General features: G+C 45.5%; 2 protein-coding genes across 2 annotated transcripts; both read right to left on the reverse strand.

The window, feature by feature from the left end:
• Positions 1 to 4,421: 4,421 nt before the first annotated feature.
• On the reverse strand, positions 4,422 to 8,231 carry LOC141041433 (uncharacterized). The gene is made up of 4 exons (XM_073507581.1): positions 7,161 to 8,231; positions 6,822 to 6,884; positions 5,980 to 6,599; positions 4,422 to 5,349 (listed from the first exon to the last, which is right to left on the reverse strand). Exons 1-4 carry the CDS (start codon positions 8,229 to 8,231, stop codon positions 4,422 to 4,424), a joined length of 2,682 nt encoding a protein of 893 aa, XP_073363682.1.
• Positions 8,232 to 12,022: 3,791 nt separating this feature from the next.
• On the reverse strand, positions 12,023 to 14,840 carry LOC109745176 (PI-PLC X domain-containing protein At5g67130-like). The gene is made up of 7 exons (XM_020304313.4): positions 14,493 to 14,840; positions 14,232 to 14,369; positions 14,043 to 14,141; positions 13,615 to 13,915; positions 13,315 to 13,538; positions 13,154 to 13,240; positions 12,023 to 13,052 (listed from the first exon to the last, which is right to left on the reverse strand). Exons 1-7 carry the CDS (start codon positions 14,727 to 14,729, stop codon positions 12,336 to 12,338), a joined length of 1,803 nt encoding a protein of 600 aa, XP_020159902.1. The 5' UTR covers positions 14,730 to 14,840; the 3' UTR covers positions 12,023 to 12,335.
• Positions 14,841 to 22,218: the final 7,378 nt, after the last annotated feature.

Raw genomic sequence — 22,218 nt, forward strand, 5'->3', positions numbered from 1 at the left:
CTTAGGATACATCCGACTGCAAGTCTTAAAGTCTACAACACGGTCGTCTCCAATCCCTGAAATTCTGCAAATGAGTACGTTTGAACGTTTCCATTCATGTTTCTCAGTTCTTGTCCATCCCCCAGACCCCAGTTTGACAATTTCAGTAGTTTATTTATTCTTTTTTTAGTATGTACGTATTCAACTATACATCCATGATCCATCCTCCAATTTCAGTATGCACAAAATTTTAAATTTTTCTAATCCAATCTATTAATTTTTTGTCATTCTATGTACATGTCTAGGGTTTCATTTTGCGATCTTCTTAGTATTATGGTTGTTGATATATAGTCAGTTCGAATTTGGTTATTATTTATTTTGATGGAATCATTTGAATTATTATAGTCAAATTTTAAAGTAAAGATGTGTGATTGAAAGTTACTCTTAATAAGTTATATATATAACGCACACGCATACATATATATGGTCTTAGAACATAGGACATAGGGGCCCATGTCAACGAGTTTGCGTAGGGCCTCCCGAAACACAGGGCCGGCCCTGTTGGCCCCCGTAGGCGGGCTCTCTCTCCTCCTCTGGCCACCGTAGCATGCATCGCCCAGACCTCGAGCTGTCTCTGCATTCCGCCACGCGGTGGCGCGACCGGCTGGCTCGCGGAAATCAGGCCGGACCGCTGTGTGATGGAGGCCGTCGGCGTCGGAAGATTCCGATGGGATTTGGGACAGGAAGGTCGATGAGGACAGTGGTGGACCGTATTCCATTGGGCCCATGCTACCTGTAGCGGGCCTTTGTGGCTAAGGATTAATGTTTCACATTTTTATTTTTATTCCTATTCGGGAGCTCATATTCGCCGAAATCACTAGTCGAGGAGTACTCGTTGCAAAGATCACTCCAACTCCTCATGTTGTGACAAGTGGCGCACATGCAGCGCGCCACTTGTTGCAACCTGGGAGTTTTCCCTTTTTTTCGTAGATCCGTTTATTCAAAACGTTTTATCTCTCAAATCGTGCGTCCAAATCTCAAACCGCTTTCACCATTGGATTCCTCGCGTCGAGATCTTCAGAACTAGATCCCATGTTGATAGGTTTTGATAACTTTTTTTCACAGAAAAAGGATGAAAAACCGAACCGGGAGCACAGGTTTTTTCCCTTTCCGAAAGAGGCACGGCCGTGACTCTCGCGAAAGCACACCCGTGTCTCTCGCGGAAGCAAAACCGTGACTCTCACGAAAGGAAAAAAAACAAAAAACGTGTTTTTTTCGTTTTCGAGAGGCACGACCGTGCTTCTCGCGAAAGCACAACCATGCCTCTTGAAGAAGCAAAACCGTGATTCTCGCGAAAGGAAAAAACTAGAAAACATGTTTTTTCGGTTTCCGAGAGGCACCGCCGTGACTCTCGCGAAAAAAAAAACCGTGCTTCTCGTGGAAGCAAAACCATGACTCTCGCAAAAGGAAAAAAGAGAAAACTAGTCTTTTCGCGCAAAAAAATTGAAATTTTTTTGATCGAAAAGCTAAGGAGGACCGGTGGAAAACCAAAACGTTAAAAAAACCGGAAAAATCCGTTTATATAGCCGAAAATGCGTGCGAAAAAAATAAAATCCGGAGGGAGCGTCCAGAGCGCGACACGTGACGAATGGCTAAGAGGGTGCCAAGTGGCGCTGATCGTTGCGAGGCTCCCGAAGCGCTCGTTAACTATTGGCTCCCCCTATTCGCCGCTCGCTGCGGCAAACAGAAGCATTTTATATTGAAAATAATGAAGGGATCTGTGAACACAAAGAAATTGCTAATTTGCGAATAAAGTTTTAAAACTGAAATATTTTCCATAATTGGGACCATTGTGTTTGAAACGGGAACATTTTTTGAAATTCCAAGGCAAATTTTGTAGACACGAACATATTTTGGAAAATGTGAAAACAAGAACATTTTTTTAATTGGTGAACAAAAAAATGAGACTGAATAATTTAGAAACTCATGAAAAAATTCAAACGTGTACATTTTTAAAATTTGCGAACAATTTTCAAAAACGGAATATGTTTTCAACTGCCTGAACATTTTTTTTAAATTATGAACAAAAAATTGAAACTGAACAATTTCGAAACTCCTGTAGAAAATGAAAATGTGCACATTTTTTTAAATTTGTGAACAATTTTTTAAAGTGGGAACATCTTTTGAACCATCCGCACATTTTTTGAAATTTGTGCACAAAAATTTGAAACTGAACAATTTCAAAACTCAAAAATGAAACTGTGCACAATTTTGAAATTTGCGAAGAATTGATTTAAAACTGGAACATGTTTCGAACCGCCCCGAACATTTTTTGAAATTTGTGAACAAAAAGTTAAAACTGAACAATTTCGAAACTCCTGAAAAAATGAAAACGTATACATTTTCTGAAATTTGTGAACAATTTTCTAAAACCGGGAACATTTTTTGAAACTAGAACAATATTTTTAAAATGGAACATTTTCTAAATTTATGACCAAAATTTGAACTCACAAACAATTTTGAAACTTTGAGCATTTTAATTTTTGGAACATTTTTCAAAAATATAAAAAAAAGTGAAGAAAGAAAAAAGAAGCTCGAAATAGGAAATAGAAAAAAAAAGAAATAGAAAAAAGGAAATAGAAAGAAGAAAAAACATGACAAAAGGAAAAAAGGAAAAACAAAAAAAAGAAATTTAAAGGAAAGCCGGTAAAAGAAAATAAACCGGTTCAGGGAACCTTCTGGAAGGTTCCCAAAACCGGACGATATAGTACTCCCTCCGTCCCAAAATTCTTGTCTTAGATTTGTCTAAATACGGATGTATCAAGTCACGTTTTAGTATTAGATACATCCATATCTAGACAAATATACGACAAGAATTTTGGGACGGAGGAAGTACAGGAACTGCGTACGCATCATAGACCGGCCAATCGTTGCTCGGTCGCTTCGCCTGTGCGAAGCGCCGACAGTTTGACGCAGCGCATGTCAAATAAGGTATTCCCTCCTATTCGGCGCCAAGAAAAATATTTTCAGCATTAATACAAGAGATGTGGGATTCGAACCCGCCAATGTCGACGAAGAAGAATTGGCGCAACCATTACTGGACTACTGAGCTCATTTCTTTTGGACAACGCTAACGCCCACACGTGTGGTGGGAGTCAAACCCGCCCACACGCCCTATAACACACAGACTACGCCATGTCACCGCATGCATGCATGTGGAAATCTTTTTGGATTTTCAGTTTTTAAAATGTTTTATCTCTTGAATGATCCATTTTCACCATTAAATCCCTTGCGACGAGATCTTCGAACTAGATCTCATATCAATATATTTCGATGAATTTTTTTTTGTTAAAAGTTGCCATGTCTATTGCACATGAATTGCCATGATGTTTACACTAAAGTTGTCATGATATGTTTCAGCTATTTTCTTCTATATTTAAAAGTAAATTTTGACATATTATAAAACAGGGTATTAAGAAACTAGAATTGCCATGCAACATAAACTAAAATTGCTATGATAATGCACTTAAAATTGGCATGGTGCATACAAAAAAAAATTCATGGTCAAAGTACTAGAATTGCGATCATCAAAAACTAAAATTGCCATGATCTACAAATTAAAATTGCCACATGGCAACTTTAGTTTAAGCACCATGGCAACTACAGTGTAAACATCATGGCAATTTTTGGGCAAAAAAAAATCGTCAAAACATATCAATATGGGGTCTAGTTTTGAAGATCTCGTCGAGACGGATTTAATGGTGAAAACAGATTTTTAATTCGCTTTTTTAATTAGGAGATAAAACATTTTTAAGCCAAAAAACAAAAATTTCCTGCTGATGTCATCTGTTCATATGTGGCAAAATGAGTGGTGATGGGGGCGTGTGGGCGACGTGCAAACGCCCACACGTGTTAGTTTTCTGTTTCTCTTTGGGTCTGTTTAGGACACATATAGATGTGACATAGTTATGTCACATCTAAGCTGATGTAAACTTTTATTTGTGGTTTATTTTTTCTTTTTTGTTTTTTTGTTTTTTGTTGTTGCATTATATATTTGTGGGAGTTTAGATGTGACATCCTTAAATAACATCTAGATGTGAATTAGACTAACTGTTTTTTTATGGGTGAACCTACACTCGTTTGCACAAATCATACGTAATTCTTCTGGCCCACAACAAAACTAGATAGCCGTACGTTGGGAGCATCGCCCCAACAACGCCATGCAATGCGCAGCATGGGTTGCATGCACAACTTTGTGCCGACGAATGCCATGTAGAAGGCCCTTCGTCTCTTCTACTAGGCCGGCCACGAGAGATGCTACATCTACGTAATGTTTCTTAGGTACCTTACGTATGGTCTGATTTGGCAGATTTTTATTGGGCTTTAGTTGAGCACACGGGCTCACCTTTTTTTTTTGGCGGGGTAAAAGGAATTTGTATTACTCAAGAGCCAAGAAGGTCCTCCCTACACAAGCTAGGGATATTGTCCGGGCCGGAGCGAAGCCAGACCACAGTACGGTCTTCCGTCCTTCCAAAGTTCGCCAACATATGGCTTACATTATTCTGCTCTCGAGAAATATGAATAACATGACACTCCCTTTCACTCATAAGATGCTTCACTTCCGAGACCACCATGGCGTACTGCGACCGGTCTTGTCCTGAGGCATTGATCAGTTGCACTGCCTGCAGACTATCGCACTCGACGATAAACGGCAGCTCCGTCCATTGGAGGGCCAAAGCTATGCCCTCCATGCACCCAGCTAGCTCGGCACGTAGAGGGTCCGGGCAAGACCATAGCGAGCGACACGCGGAGAAAATAATGGCCCCTTCCTGGTCACGGAGCACCATTCCCGTCCCGGCCCTCCCGTCATCATGGGAAAAGGAGCCGTCGACATTCAGCTTCGTCCAGTTGGCGGGTGGGGGATTCCATTTGTGGGTTGTTCGTGGCACACCTCCCACATGCGATATAGGTTGTTCTGCACCTTCTTGTTGGATGGTCATCTTCCCTTTGTCCCAATCTCCCTGCGGATATTGCTGGATCCCGAGCAGTGAGGTTACGTAGCTCTGCAAAAAGCGACGAGATACCTCCACAGGCGGCGCCGGTTTGTCATGAGTGATCTCGTTGCGCACATGCCAACATCTCCACAGCAGCATAATCAGGCGCAGCCGGTCCCCTTCATTGCTTTCTGCAATTAGGTTCAGGAGCCACTCCGGGCCGGTGTTACGGACTGACTCGATGTCCGGTATACTCCACACCTCCGCCATAGTCTGCCACAAATGCACCGCCCGAGGGCACCTGCAAAACACATGAAAAGTGTCCTCGCGCTCGAGACCACATAATGGCCATATATCAGTAACCTCCATGTGTCGACTGAATTTATTAGACCATGTGTCAAGGGAATTAGTAGCCAAACGCCATGCAAACACACGCACCTTAGGAGGAGCAGGGCACCTCCATAATAATGCCCAGACGGCACATCGCCTGTCCGGTGCCCTGCTCGCTACGACTGAAGAGGGACGAAGCTTGTCCTCAAGCGCCAGCCGGTACGCGCTACGTACGGTGAAGATACCAGTACATTCTGCACCCCATGCAAGGAAATCTGCCCCCAGCCGAGGGGACGCTTTAATCTTTAGTATCTCCTGAACATCAACGGGCAAAAAGTACTGTTGAAGTAGGGTTCCGCGCCATGCACCATACTCGTCTAGGAGCTCTGAGACTCGGCGGAGACGGCACCTTCCCTGTTGGGTAATTGGTGGCCGACCAACAGGGTGTGGTATCCAAGAGTCCCGCCAAATTCGGACCGACTGCCCGTTACCGATGCGCCAGACTAAGCCTTTCCTCAGCAATTCCAACCCATGCACAATGGCCTGCCAAGTTTGCGACGCGTTGCTAGTGAAAACAGTATCTTCTAATCGTCGATTAGGGAAATACCTTGCCTTCAAGACGCGCGTACAAAGACATTCCGGGTTGACCAAAATACGCCATGCTTGCCGAGCTAACATTGCTTGGTTGAAGAGTCTGAAGTCCTTGAATCCCATACCCCCAGCCGATTTGGGCCTCAGCAGCGAGTCCCAAGATTTCCAGTGGGTTTTCCTCTTGCATCTGTACGCGCCCCACCAGTAGCTACGAATCATCCGCCCCAAATCATCGCATGTGCTTCTAGGAAATTTAAACAAACTCATTAGGAAGGTGGGTAGGGCCTGCGCCACCGCCTTGATAAGAACATCACGTCCTGCTTGGGACATCAATTCCCCCCACTGTATAATTCTCTCTGTCAGTTGCTGCTGAAGATTGTGTAGTTTCCCTTTTGAAAAGCGGCCACTTGGCGTTGGAAAGCCAAGATATTTTTCCTCAAAGCTCATATTCACCACGTCCAAGTTGTGCATGACCTCCTGTTTGTTAGCTTGTGAACATTTGGGGCTGAACATTATAGAGCACTTGGCAGGATTTATGAGCTGGCCCGTAGCTCTAGCATATGTACTGAGAGCTTCTTTGACTTGGGCAGCCTCCTGTCCATTAGCACGAAAGAACAATAAGGTGTCATCCGCGAACAGGAGGTGTGAGATGCCTGGAGCTTGGGCGCACACCCGGAGTGGAGTGAGGCGGTTGGCTGCAATCTCCTGTTTTAGAATAGCATGAAGACCGTCAGCAACAAAAAGGAATAGGAAAGGTGAGAGGGGGTCTCCCTGCCGTAGTCCACGAGACGGTGCGAATGAATCCAAGAGGGCTCCATTGACTTTCACACAATACCTCACCGAGGTGACACACCTCATTATCCAATCCACCCATCGGTGAGAGAAACCCATCTGTTGCATCACTCGCTCCAAGAAAACCCAATCTACCCGATCGTAAGCCTTGGACAGGTCCAGTTTATAGGCACAAAAGCTCTGCTCCGGGTCCTTCTCCTGTTTGATCGCATGAAAACACTCAAAAGTGATTAAGGCATTATCTGTAATTAATCTGCCCGGTACAAAAGCGCTCTGCTCTGGGGACACCAACTCATCCAAAATAGGCCTCAACCTATTGACGAGGCATTTGGCTATCACCTTATATATGACATTATAGAGACTGATAGGCCGAAAATCAGTGAGTCGGGACGGCGAGTCAATCTTGGGGATCAAAACAATGACCGTACTGTTTATCCCGTCCGGCATGACTCCAGAGGCAAAAAATAATTTAACCGCATTAATTATGTCATCCTTCATCACCGCCCAATGCCGCTGGAAGAATCTCGCGGGGAACCCATCCGGCCCCGGCGCCTTTAGGGGCCCTATCTGGAACATTGCATTAGAAATCTCCTCATCGGTAAATTCCTTGCATAGATTATTGTTCATCTCCGCGGACACCTTGGGCTGTATAAGCTGTAACACATCATGTGGCTCCAACATTGGGTCAGCTGTGAATAAATTATGAAAATAACATTTTGCCATCTGTAGCATGGTGGCCTGATCGGTGAGCATAACACCCGCCTCATCCGCCAGCCCTCGGATTTTATTCTTCCTCGCTCGCCAAACTGCCTTCCTGTGGAACATCTTGGTGTTATGATCCCCTTCCTTTAGCCAATCAATCCGAGATCTCTGGAGCCACAACATTTCCTCCCTGTATAACAGCTCATTCATCTTGTCCATCTCCAGTCTTATTTCAGCTCGGTCTGCATTCATATTGGTGAGTTCCTCAAGCCTAGTACGTGACTTCTCTAGCTCCCGTGTAACATTGCCAAAAGTTTTATTACTCCAAGTGTGTAGATCAGCCATAACAGTAGCAAGGGCCTCCCTTACATCTCCCAGGTTCCTCTTCGTACCTTTGCTTGACCAAGAGTTTGCGATAATGGCCTCTAAAGCCGGCGATCTCTCCCACATCAACTCGTACCGGCGGCTGCTGCGAGGCCGCCTGTCCTGTTCCAGCGAGAACTTGAGGAGCAGCGGACTATGGTCCGACGCCGGCGACACAAGGTGTGCCACCGCAGCTTGCATAAACATGTCTCTCCAGTCATTGGACGCCACCGCTCTATCCAGCCGAACTTGGACGTTCGCCCGGCCACTCCGCCTATTATCATATGTGAAGGGGTGCCCTGAAAAACCAAGATCAGTGAGGCCACAAGCTTCAAGTGCATCCTGAAAATTAATCATTTGACCAGCAGGTCTCGGAGTTTCCAATTGATGCTCACAATCCCACATAGCCTCATTGAAGTCACCGATAATCACCCATGGCAGAGCACTCTGAGCATGCAGACCTTTGAGCTTATCCCACATCATGTGTCTATTTTCTACTCTCGGTTCGCCATAAACAAATGTAGCTCTCCATAATGGCTTGTCCGGGGACACACGCAAATACACATCAATCAATCTTTCATTTGCTTCTTGCACATCGACATACATAGACTCATGCCAGAATAGTGCTAGGCCGCCACTACGACCATTACTACTGACTCCTTCAAAACCAGAAAGCCCTAACCTATTACGCAAACGATACGTCTTATTTTTATTCTGCCTAGTCTCGCACAAGAAAACAAGACTTGGGGAATGCGTCATAACAAGAGACGCGAGATCACGAACTGTCGAAGGATTCCCCGCCCCCCGGCAGTTCCAACTTAGCCAATTCAGGGGGGCAATTTAATTAGTGGAGAAGGGAATTACGTAGGTTACGTAGAAGCAGTACGTAGGTGTAGCATTATTTGCCGGCCACAGCTGATCGATTTGTGCGTGACTCGTTCAGCAGCTTCACCCCCTCCTTACAATCAAGCTCAATGATCAGGTTTTTGTCTGTGTGTGCAAGCGCTAGACCAGTACAGTACCTTCTAGGCAAGCAACCATCTCTGTCTCCAACGGACTGGACTAAGTTAACTTAGCTGTCTACAATACAAAAATAGTTCTATTTAATACTCCCTCTGTAAAGAAATATAAGAGCGTTTAGATCACTACTTTAGTGATCTAAATGCTCTTATATTTCTTTACGGAGGGAGTACTTTTTTAGAGTACAACATTAACATATGTATTCTATACCCATATAAATCTTTTGAAAAAATAGAGTTGCAGTAAAAAAAGTTTACCAGCATTGGAGAAAAGTTCAAAATTTTGAAAATGTTCATGAAATTCGAAAAAAGTTCATAGATTTTTGCAAAATAAAACATTAATTTTGAAAAGTCAATCATCAAATCCCGCATAAATTCAAGAATTCAAAATAAAAAACAAAGTTCATTGAATTTGAAAAAAAGTCATAAAGTTGGTAAAAAATCAGAAATTTAAAAAATTCATCGAATTTGAGAAAAAGTCAATCAATTTTGAAAACAAAAGTTCACAAACTTGAAAAAAGGTTCCAGCAAAATCTTTGGTGAACAAGAGGTACGTTTCAAAGCATGCAAACTTTTCTGACGAACTCCTTTTTCCTAACACCACACTTACGGGTTTTTTTGGTATCATGGATATGCAGGATGTCATATTCACGACCTAGTTCACAGCAAAGTTCCAGGAAGAAGAACAGTGCCCTCTTGGAGATTCCCCGGCAATGGAGTGGGTCTTGGTTGGGCGTAAATCCGAAAGGAAGTGAATGGGAGCGAGTTAATTCGCGTCGCCCTGTTCTGTACTCTAGTGTTCCCCTTTAGCATAAATTAAAAAACGTGAATTTGGAAATGTAATACAGAAGTTCACAAAAAATGAACAAAATTTCATGATTTTTAAAAAAATACATAAATTTGAAAAAGTTCATGAATTTGAAAAATGTTTGCCAGTTTGAAAAAATTAAATGGATTTTGAAAAACTTCATGGATTTGAAAAAAGTTCTCAGTTTGAACAAATGTTCACCAATTTGAATAAAGTTCACGAATTTTTAAAAAGTTCACGGTTTTGATAAAAAGTTTGAGAAGTTGAAAAAAGAAGAAGAAAGACCGAGCAAAATTCGTCCTGGAAAAAACCAAAGGGAAACCGCCCCAGAAAAAATTGGTGGAACCTTCTAGAAAGTTCACAAAACTAGTGAGGAAAAAACTACACAAACTAAAGAAGAGACGTGGCGCGCACGGCGCAATTCGGAAGAGAGAAAATGGGTCGAGCCCAAGGATTAACGGGGGTGTGCGCCAAGTTGCGAGGATAGTAGTAACCGGCGCTCCGGGTGCTAAATAAGAAACGGCCCCGAAGAGTCGTTCGCTCGCCAACATCTTGCCCGGAGGGAACCCTTCTATCCTCTTGTTTCTCTACCAAGCGACCGTGACGTGGCCACCTTTGGTCCTCGATGGAAGATTTCTCCAGCGACTAAACTCTGACGAGTTGCTCCTCCACCATCTTCCGTCCCCAAAGCCCTTAGTCACCGCCACCCCTACTTGCCGCCGAAGCAACTCGCCATCGTCGATCCCCCCTCTTGTGCCTCCTCGTCTAGCCTCCCTCATCCTTCCTCCCACCTCCCTCTAGATCCCTCCCCTATCGTGCCATTGTCCTTTTCCACAGATTTTGAAGTATGTGTGTTGCCATGTCCCAAATTAGTAATGAATGCTAGAAATTAGTGTTGAATGAAAATTAGTAAGGACCATATGCGTAAGCGGCGTATGCTTGTGATGGTTATGCATATATGGTTACGGTTGTGATGGTTATGAACAGATGGTCATGCTTATGCTAGTGACGCTTACATAAAATCCAAATGTTGATCGAATGTTGTATTGGCGCGAAAAACTCCATTGATGCAGACTACATCAGATACAAACTACCAAACGTAATCTCGGCCAAGCATGCTTAATTAGATGCAGGTTCCCAAATAAAAATCTTGGCTCAACATGTCTCAGCACATACAAGGCTACCAAACAACTGTAGTTGCATGTATTTAGCACATCCGCACTCAGCATGTCTCAAAGGGTAACATCCGTGCTAGGGTGAGAACAGCTACCAAACACACCCTCAGTTTGTAGACTTGATGCTACTTTGGAAATCTCATAGTATAAATCCCACCAACAAAAAGAAAAACTCACCACACTTAGTTCAGTTCAGGGCCGGCCCTGAGGGGGGGCAGGGGGGCGGCCGCCCCGGGCCCCCGAGATCAAGGGGCCCCCTCCCAGGTGTAGTGTACGTATAAAGGTAAGTAGCCCATTGGCCATAGCTTCACGTAGAAAAAAAAGGAAGAAGCCCAGGTCCAGAAAGGAAGGGATGGCAGTACGCACGTAAATCAGCGTACGATTGTGAGGAAACTCTTCTAAAAAAAGATTGTGAGGAAACAAATCAGCGTAACACACGTAAATCACGTCCTTCCGTTCTGTTTATTCCTTACTATCGTGAGACAATCTCCCTCCAAAATAAAAACAATCGTGTGACGCGATTTATTCTGTAATTTCCTATATTCTCCGTTCTCTACAGGCTCCAAACCCTAGTTCCCAAGTCGCAGAGCCTATTGAAAATAAGCATCGGAGGGCTGATTGGTATCGAGGCGCTGTACGCGATGACGACGCAGCATGAACATCGCCTAGCCCTGAAAATTGGCACTGCCGGAGTGGGGCGCACACGTACATCGCCGAGCGTGTGCCACCAAAAATTCACATCACAAAATCGTCGAGCGTCCAATGATTGATGCCGATCTAATCAATTTGAGGTACTGTATGTCATATTACTATTCCCTACTCCCCGCAAAGAAAAATTCACTGTTCCCTACAATTTCAAGTAAACCTTCGTGCTTTGAGGAAGAAACAATTTGATAAAAGTAGTTGCCAAAATAAAATTCTTGAAGCTGAGAAGGACCTTCATGTTAAATATTTGTTTGCTTTGGTTGATATGAATCACTTCACTGAAGTAAAGGATTTAAGAAAGTCAGTGTTTAAAGATTTATTCGGATTACTGTGCATGTGATTGTTCCATCTTAGATTAAGAAAAGCTTTTAAAATTTTGAAATTATTATTGAACCATTTGGGATAAACAATGCCTGAAAGAGCTTAAATGGTTAGGCAACATTATGCATCAAGAAGTGGATGACATTGACTTCGACATCGACACAATCATAAGTCACTTTACATTGAAGAATCTTACAAGAAAATTTGAAGATTAATATGCATTTGATGTTTATATTAAGGGCCCCCAAATTTTACGTTCGCCCCGGGCCCCCAAAATCTCAAGACCGGCCCCGGTTCAGTTTACACATCTCTGATCTGACAATAAAAAAGATAGAGAGAATCGAAGTAGCTCTAACTATTTGTGCATGGCTACCCACCGATGATGCAAGAGACATGCTGATGGCATCAGTACCATGGAAAAGATTGAAAAACTATCAGCCTGACTATACGCCGCCATTGTACAAGTAGCGGGCTGAGAAGTGCCTCTACAGATCTGAGGTCGGCTCCATATCCAGCACAGTCGTTCACCCCCGACGGAGTCTCGGGTGACCAAGCTTCAAGACAATGAGATCAGCACGAGCAACGCGGTCCCGATGAGGGAGCTCCGGCGAGGGGTCTTGGGCCGGATCGCCGCGCTGGAGGTGTTCTCCGCCTCGGGATGTGTCGTGGGTGTCGGCGGTTCTGCTATGCTCTTTGGAAGCGTTCTCTGTGGTGCCCCGGTGTCTGGAGTACCGCTCGGAGATGCTTCCGCCGACATCCCTTGATTTGGAGTACTGTTCGAAGACGCTTTTGGTGTTGCCCCTTCATCTGTAGTTGTACTCTCTGGATTGAGTTCATCCACTGACATCACGTTGATCGTGCTCTTTGGAGACTTCTTCTTTGGAGACTTATTCAACAGTGACGATGACGGGGAGGAAGCAGAGGGCGACGATAGTGGGGAGAGGGTCGAAGGCTTAGCGGAACCCAGAGAGGGCAATGAAGACGGGGCCAAGGAAGGTGACAAAGCTACAGATGTGGATAGAGAAGGGTCCACGTTCGAATCCATGAAAGAAAACAAGGACAATGCTGCCGACGAAGACCACGACCGTGACCGAGCTGGAGCTGCAGAGGGCGACGAAGACGGGGCCATGGATCGTTTTGAAGACGGTGACGAAGCCAATGCCAAAGATTTCGGCGAGGAGGAAGCCGAAGGTGGGGAGGGTGACGGCGGCGACGAGGGAGGCGAGGACAGGGTTGACGATGGCAGTGCGCATGTTCCAAATGAGGCGTTTGCCTGCAATTTAAACATATGTTAGTCGGTACAAGATTAAGATGTGCGCACCCACATTTGAAACGAACCTCGTACAAACATGTGGCTTAGACGTGGATGGATACCTTACAGTAGGCGATGCTGTCGCAGCCGCACTGGAGGCGCCCGTTGGCCACGTCGGTCGCCAGGGGGGCGCCGCCGCCGCTGCTCCTCTGCACGTAGCATGCCATCAGCATCACAATGACAATGCATCTGCAAAAGCCAAAAAATAAACTAGTGTAGGTACCATGTAGAAGTCGACGGCGATGTAGTTGGGCCATCGCTTGGCGGAGGCGTCGTAGCAGGCCCTGAGCTTGGAGATGAGCGGCGCGGAGTTGTTGACGCAGGCCCAGCTCTGGCTGGGGTTGGTGGTGAAGAAGTTGAGCAGCACCAGCGACTGCCCCTTGGAGTCCATGGGCTTGGACTCGGCCCGCTTAGGGCATGCGCCCACCACCAGCCCATCGCCCCCGTCTGCACGCACAGGAAGAAATGATCCATGGCGATCGATCCAGATTCGAGAAGAAGAAGAAGGAGAGAGGTGACGTACATTGCGTCTCGACGACGTAGTCCCACTGGAAGGCGGCGCCGTCGGAGCCCTCGCGGCCCTGCTTGGAGGTGAAGACGAGGAGGCGGTGGTTCTGGGCGATCATGTCCTTGAGCGGCGGCCAGTCGGCGCCGTCCTTGGGCATGCTGGCCGGCGGGAAGACGTACTTGGTGAGGCCGGCGGCGGAGAGGGCCTTGCCGAGGGCGCCCGCGGCGGTGTACTCCTCGACGAACAGCGTGACGACCTCGTCCGGGTTGGCGTTGAGGAAGCCCTCCACCTCCTTGAACACCTTGGACGCCCGTTGCTGCATGCATGCATGGAGAAGCAGAAGCGGCACGTACGTACGTGCGTGCATGGTGATTAGATTAGATGGCGGCCGGTGAGACGTACGTTGGATGAGAGGTAGGGTAGTAGGCGGCGTGCGCACGTACGAATGCGGTGATCTCGTAGCATTTGCCGCTGAAGGAGTGGCAGAGCCAGAGGTCGTTGTTGTAGTCGTACGTGTCCAGCATCAGCCCCCTCACGCCGTTCTGCACCCATGCATCGTCCACGTTGAGACCTTTTTGTGGAACAGAATTCATTCAAAGAGAAGAAGCAGGTGTAGGTAGGTAGGTGGGTACCTTGAGCTGGTCGGCGACGGTGTCCTCCTGGTTGGGCGTGGAGAGGACGGGCGTGCCGGAGGGGGAGGTGGTGCCGGCCATGGCGAAGGAGTTGTGCGTGGTGAGCCACGAGTACTTGTTGAACGGCAGCCCCGTGCCCTGCAACGCACCGTACGTCACCTTTCGTCGCGCACGTTACGTACGTACCTACGTGGGACCAGCGGAACGCCGCGGAACCTACATTTACGAAGGAACCAAGGAAACGCGCGCATGGGTACGTACGTGGGTCTTGGGGTCGATGGGCGTGATCCGGGAGCACACGGCGGCGCCGGCCCCGGCGAGCGGGGAGCAGGAGGCGCAGCGCATCCCGTCGCCGCACGGCGACTGCGAGCCCGCGGCGCACTTGTCGCCCACCAGCGCGGCCCCCGAGGCCGTCCCGGCGATGATGGCGACAATCACGAGGAGGAGGAGGGTGCCGCTGCGGCGAGCCATCAACCCGACGACGGCAACGGCGGCCATCGTTCGCTAGCTCGCTCGCTTGCTCGCTGTGGGGCCGGCAGATGGAAAGAGAGAGAGAGAGAGAGAGAGAGAGAGAAACGGAGAGGGAGGGAGGAAAGGGAGGGGTCGTCGGGACGGACGTAGCGTCGGGCCGGCGTGGTCGGGGGACGAATAAAGAATGTGCGCGGGCGGGGCGCGCGCGGAGGCCGGGGGGCACGCAGGAACGCGCGCACGGACGGGCGTGCCAGGAATAGGAGAGGCCGGCAGCTTATGTTGGTACGCGTATGCATGCGGTTCACCGGTTGGCTGGCTGGCTGGCTGGTACGTGCGTGCCGTGCGTACGTCCGGTCAGGCTCGCCTCATGGTACGAAGTTGTGAGAAGCGCCGGCATGTGCAAGTGCAACCACACCGGCAGGGAGAGGGAGAGCGACCAGACACGGGACCAAAGAAAATAAAACAGCGGCGAGTGGGCATCATGTGCGGCGGGCATGCATGCATGCTGGTGGGTGGGTGGGTGGCTCCCCCTCATCCTGCTGTCAGCAAGCGAGGGAGGGAGGCCACCACTCGCTGGCTGCCGGATACCTGCCGGCCGGCCAGCCGGGCGAGCTCGTCCTTTTGCGACGCATCCTTCTCCTCACCTCGCTTTATTTATTTATTCCACGTAGTACGACTATACTATACACACGGTACGGTACTACTAGTAGTAGAGCCAGTGAGTGAGTCACCTTTCTTGCAGGTCCACATCGGTCAGTGACCCTTCGATCGATCGAGCGTGTTCCTGTATACCTTTTGTGCACGACCCTTTTGCGCACGTATCCATTCCAAACCCCTATCTTTCTTTATGTTCCTATATATACCTTTGTGCATGCTCCTTTTGCGTGTCTACTCCTCTCATGCGTGTCATGTCTCGAAGGAACAAGAAACACGTTCACGTGATCGATCGACACAAATCGATGCACCACGTTCTATACCCTAGCTTGACCCCCCGGTATGGCCCCTACTCCATTTTGTTCCTGCACAATGCAAACCAGCAACACCTTTTTATTTGTTTGTGTTTTGTGGTCCCAAGCAAATACAGAATAAAAATAAACTTATATCGGATTTTACTGGTTTATGAGTTGCTTGAAAACTGAATTGGAATCAGTTGATTTTCTCTTCTCCGAAGAAAGAGCGCACACCCATGTCGTGGCCTTCCCCGCGGAGCAAGCAAGGACCCCATCAGAGAAGGGGAGGATACAACTAGATGTTGCGTCATCGGCGTAGACGAGACGATGCTTCATGGATGCGGGCCGGTGGGGGCCTTTTCATTTTGACTCCCTATCAAATGGGACATAGCTCGAGATAGGAACATCATGGCCGATCGTGGCGTCACCGGCAAGGGCTCTCACATAAACCCACTCAAGGTATGGACATGACGGCTCTCCACGTCGTCATTGTCGAAGGAGACAAAATGGACTAGCTGGTTCGGGTTGGGGACAACGTAAGGTTACCTTTTTCTCTTAAATTGAACACAATTTCTTAGATTTTAGAGCAACTCTAGCAAAGTCGGTATATTCGCTGCCTCAAACCTTACATCTTTCTTTATTTGGATTTGATGTTTATGAGTTGCTTAAAAACTAAATTTAGACCAATCAACAGAGAGCGTGCCAAGGCTGAGACCAAGGCAACACGACCGACCGCGGACATTAGAGCAACTCTATGTTGGCAATATTGCCCTAGAGGCAATAATAAATATTACTATTTAGTTTCATATTGGTAATTAATGTTTATATTTCCGTGCTAAAATTGAAATGGTTCTTGAATATGAGATGTAGAGGAGAACTCATTTGCATATGGGAAACATAAACACAAAGTAGTTCCCTAGTCTTGCCTCTAAAAACTAAGTCATGTGTTGCACGATGCTGGCTTATTTTTCTGATCAAATGGCTTTATTGAAGTAACAAGGATGCCGATAACAATGAGAGCACATTCTTGGCGGAACAATGGTACTGGACAAACCCAACTAAATGATATACTACGAGATAGCATCGTCACAATGTTTTAAGCATAATCATGAAAGTGTTAAAATATAATCACACCCTTAGACCATGAGAATATCGAGTACCTTCATCATGCCAGACGTTTGCGTTGGGGTTGTCAAACAATGCCCGTAACAAGCTGATTATCACGACAACTTTTGGGTGCATCGGAAAAGAATGTCTAGGGACTCGATAGTTCAAGACTGAGATTTTTCTCATCCGGTGATGGAGATATACTCTTCCGGCTCACTTGGTATTATTGTATCCATCATCGTTTGTCAAGACACAACGTGATATGATCATGGGAAACGAGAAAAGAGAATAAACCGGGATAACTTGGTATTATGATCAAGTTGTTGCTTAACAAGGATACGAATAAAAGTTCTGGCTTGAAATTGTTGATAGTGTTCATCAATTTGCACGAACTTTGCACGAACATTTCAATGTCATCTTCATCGTCTTCATTTTGCACGAACTTTTCAATGTCATCTTGAAACCGAGACACATTGCCCTCTGATGCTACATCGTCTTCATTTTGCACGAACTTTTCAATGTCATCTTCATCGAGTAAGGCATTGCCTTCATGTTGTTCTTGTAAGTGTCTGGTTCTCCCCTTTCTTATTGATTGTTTTGGTTTCTGTCAGTGTTTGTTGTTGCTCTAGGATCAACATCATCATTCATCTATGTTTTTTCTCTTCTTGTGTTAGATTTAATTTCCTAACAGTTTTTGATCTACAATATATACTTGGATCTCATGATTTTTTTTACATCTTACCTACTCTATATTCATGTTCTCAAACAGGGTTGACTCCCAGGGATTAGCTTCTGTTGCTGCTTCTTCGGCAGTTGAATCATCTTGATGCATTTCTTGCCATGTCTGTAGAGTAAGTTAATTTATTCATTGTTATTCACTTACATCTTACCTTTTTTGCTTTGTATTTTTTCAGCATGGTATTCACTTACATTCGTGTCCCTTCCTGAGTTGTTGTTCCTATCTGCTTGTTCCCTGGAGTCTCCCTCACTTTGATGATACATGTTTGTAAGGCCATTTCCTGAGTGTACCTGCAAGCATCGTGATGAATCCCGCCCCCCTCGTTTAGTTCATTTCAGGTACTACCAGAGCACCTTAAATGATTTATGATATTTGCTTTTGTGCATTGTAGTTGTTGCTCTTACCTTGTATATGATGTCAGATTGTAGGGGCGCATACATGAAATGATTCGTGGAATAGATTGTCAACTTTTCCAGACATATGTTCCTAGTTTTTGTGGATGCAGTTTTTGTTTGTCATTTCTGATTATTGTAACTCACATTTAGTATGAGATCTTCTGGTGACACTGAGAGTAGATCATCTTTAATTATTGGTCTTTGCTTGCTCCACACCTATAAATATGATTAATGTAATGCCAGTAAGCAGCAAAAATATGAAGAATATTAGGTACATTTTCTTAGCAACTGATCATTGATAGTTTTTACTTAGGTTTATTTATACTAAGTAAAAACCTAACTTAGGTTTATACTAGTAAGTAAAAACCTAAGTGATTGCAGAGTTTAGTCTACGTAATTCTTTCTGATTGTACACTGTAATTTTTAGAGTTAGGTAACTGAATTTTCCCGTTTGCACTAGTAGAAAAAGGGCCTAATGTGAAGCACATTAGTCCCGGTTTGGAAATGAATCGGCACTAATATGACCATTAGTGCCGGTTCCAACGGCTAGGTGGGCGGAGCTCATTAGCACCGGTTCATGGTGAACCTTTAGTACCAGTTCATGCAACCTTCAGTACCGGTTCATGCCATGAACCGGTACTAAAGAGGCTGTGGTCAGGCTGGGGCCCCACCAGCACCTTTAGTACCGGTCTATGCCACAAACCGGTACTAGAGGTTTCTAGTTGATTCATTCTGCAGCGCTTTTTAGTCCCACCTCGCTCCGCTAACAGAGTTTTTACCACCTTAAATATGTTACTTCTCAAACTATCACGAGCACTTGGTCTTCATTGAACTCTATGTGTAGGATCTGTGGCCGCAATAGGAATCCTCACCGGTTCTTAAACCAACCGGTGAGGATTCCTATTGACAATTCAGATTCTACACAAAAAGATCATTGATGATCAATGTATTTTTGATGTATTTCTCTGTAGCAGTAGCGCGTTTTGGCTGAAACGGTGCTGATCAATGTATTTTTAATGTATATTTTTACATGTTTACACAATCTTTTTCGAAGTATCAGGGTTTCGGATGAAAACTCATCTGTTACAAAGGCATTTCATTTAGTACCGGTTCTAAGGCTGGGGCTCCACGAGCACCTTTATTACCGGTTCCTGGCATGAACCGGTACTAGAGTTCTTTAGTTGCACTAGTAGAAAAAGAGGCTTCCATACGCCCCCATTAGTCCCCAAAATAATGGAACCGCGACCAAAGGGGTCTTTAGTCGCGGTTCGGGAGGAGACCCGCGACCAACTATCTGGGCCCAGCGCGCTCGGTCGACAGCTGGCGGATGGGAGGGCTTTAGTCCCGGTTGGCCTGGCCAACCGGGACTAAAGGTCCTCAGGCTGGCCCGAAGGCCTTTAGTCGCGGTTGGCCAGACCAACCGGGACTAAAGGTTAGTCCTTTACTCGCGGTTGGCCAGACCAACCGGTACTAAAGGGCCCATCAAACTCAACCCCCCCCCCCCCCCCCCCCCCGTGGACCGCCTTTTCAGTTTTAGAAAAACCAAAAGAAAAGGATGGAAATGTCAAAAAAATAAAATAAAATAAGTTTCTCATGTGATATGTGGTCTAGTTGTTGGGAAAATTAACAAATATGAATTTCGACTTTATTTGCAAAATCTCTCTGGAATTTCTTAAAATGGGCATAACTTTTGCATACGAACTCGGATGAAAAAGTTTTTTATATGAAAAATCATCTACTCGAAAAGTTACATCCGAATTTAACCGGGGAAACCCCGTTAAACATTTTCAAAATCCTCAAAAACCTAACAGAAAAAAAGATACGGGGCTTTTAAGATCTGGAGAGGCAAAAAAATTCAAAAAAATTCAAATTGTGGTCAAACAATGGTCAAACTAATTATTCTAGAATATTAGTGTTACTAAATAATTATTTCAGTTTTTTTTTAATTTTGGTCAAATCTGGTCAAACTGTGGTCAAACAATGGTCAAACAATGGTCAAACTAATTATTCCAGAAATATTAGTGTTACTAAATAATTATTGTTTTTTAAAACAATAGTTTCAAACTCAAACAGTGAAATGTGTTACTTCATGCTCAAGCTAAATTCCTGAGGGTTAATAGAATCGACATCCTACTATTGTCAGGAAAACAACAAGTGCAGACTTGGAAACGAGGGAGAATAGAACCCGGAAGTTAAGCGTGCTCAGGCTGGAGTAGTGAGAGGATGGGTGACCGTCCGGGAAGTTAGATGATTTGGAATGATGAGGGGTGATTAGAGATTAGAGGATAAATTGAGCAGTGATGAGGGGTGGTGATTAGAGATTAGAGGTTAAAATAATTCAGAAATTTGAAAATTAAAAAAATTAAAAAAATTCGCAAAAAAACCAGGTTTAGGGGGGCTAAAACCCTAAACCCGCGGAGGAGGCCTTTAGTCCCGGTTAGCCACGAGAACCGGGACTAAAGGTCCTCCGCCCAGACGGCCCCCTGGCGCCCACGTGGACGGGCCTTTAGTCGCGGTTCGTAAGAGGCGCGACTAAAGGGGGGGGCCTTTAGTCGCGCATATTTAGTCCCGGTTGCACAGCCGGGACTAAAGGCCTTTGCGAACCGGGACTAAAGGCCCATTTTCTACCAGTGTTGATTCTTTCTGCAGCTGTTTTTTAGTCCCACCTCGCCAAGCGAGAGGCACTCGCAGCGGTTTATAAGCCCTGAGTGCAAAGACGATGAAGGAGAGGCGCAATGCTCACTTGCACGTTGCTTAGCTTCAGGCCTTGAAATGGTGTAGACTGCACGGAGGCCTGAAGCTAAGCAACGTGCAGGTGAGCATTGCGCCTCTGTTTTATTTTTAATAACTTATTACAACTCCAGGCTTTTTTCGCGTTCAGTATGCACCATTCAGGGCCACGTCATCAACTTTCAACCCTTTTTGCCTTCATTTTCTATTTTTCATGCATTTACTCATTTGTTTTGAGCTAAATGGCCCTGAAATTGAAAAGCTCTACAAATGAACTCTGAAAAGGTTGAAACTTGGCATGGTATCATCATTTCACCCGCATAGCATGCGCAAAAAAGTAGAGAAGGTTACGGCAATAACTGGATGCACTTCGTGTACAAACTGGACAATCTCTTTCGAAGTATCAAGGTTTCGAACGAAAACTCATCTGTTGCACCGGCAATTCAAAATTTTAATAACTTATTACAACTCCGGACGTTTTTTGTGTTAAGCATGCACCATTCAAAGCCACGTCATCAACTTTCAACCCTTTCTGACATAATTTGCTATTTTTAATGCATTTACTGATTTGTTTTGAGCTAAATGGCCCTGAAATTGAAAAACTTTACAAATGAACTCTGAAAAGGTTGAAACTTGGCATGGTATCACCATTTCACCTGCATAGCATGTGCAAAAAAGTAGAGAGGGTTACGGCAAAAACTGGAGGCACTTCGTGTACAAACTGGACAATCTTTTTCGAAGTATCAGGGTTTCGGACGAAAACTCATCTGTTACACCGGCAATTCAAAATTTTAATAACTTATTACAACTCCAGACGTATTACCAATTTGAATATAACGATAAAACACACTAATATTAAACATAAGAAAAAAATAATCACTGAAAAAACTATTTTTAAAGTTAAGTTATTCACAAACTAGTGATTCACACAAATTTCAAATAATTCAAATTTAAACTATTCAAATTTTTTGTACCTAAAGCAAAAATATTCACAAAGAAACTCTAAATACAGCAAAAAACTACTTAGAAATGAATATAAGAAAATATATAAAGCAGAAAAGAAAAAAACTATATGAAAAAATTATTTGCGCGCTGCCCAGTGGGCCTGCTCGGCCTTGAGCATGGTTATGCAGGCCCATAAGGCCCAACAGGCTCACAGGGCAGCGCGCCAAAGTTAGGCCCACAAGACTGCATTAGGGAGGAGCTCGAAGGAGCAGCCGCGGCTGGGTTTATAAACCAGTGCGGCTGCCTTTCGCTCGGCGAGGTGGGACAAAAAATTTGTGCACCGCGGAACGGGAGCGCACCCTCTTTAGTACCGGTTCGTGGCTCCAACCGGTACTAAAGGGGGGTCTTTAGTACCGGATGGAGCCACGCCCCGGTACTAAAGAGGGTGCGCTTCCTGCCGCTCGGGCTACAAAAATTGACCGTTAGTACCGGTTGGTGGCTCCAACCGGTACTAAAGGCCTCTCCTATATAAACAACACTTACGAAAATTTTCAGTTAGTTGCTGTTCATCTTCGTCGCGCGCCCGTCCCTGCGCTGCCTGCGTCGCCGCCCCAGCCCGTCACCGTCGTCACCGCCCCCGTCATCGCCGC

This window comes from Aegilops tauschii, chromosome 2 (assembly GCF_002575655.3).
Source record: "Aegilops tauschii subsp. strangulata cultivar AL8/78 chromosome 2, Aet v6.0, whole genome shotgun sequence".
Lineage (NCBI taxonomy): Eukaryota > Viridiplantae > Streptophyta > Magnoliopsida > Poales > Poaceae > Aegilops > Aegilops tauschii.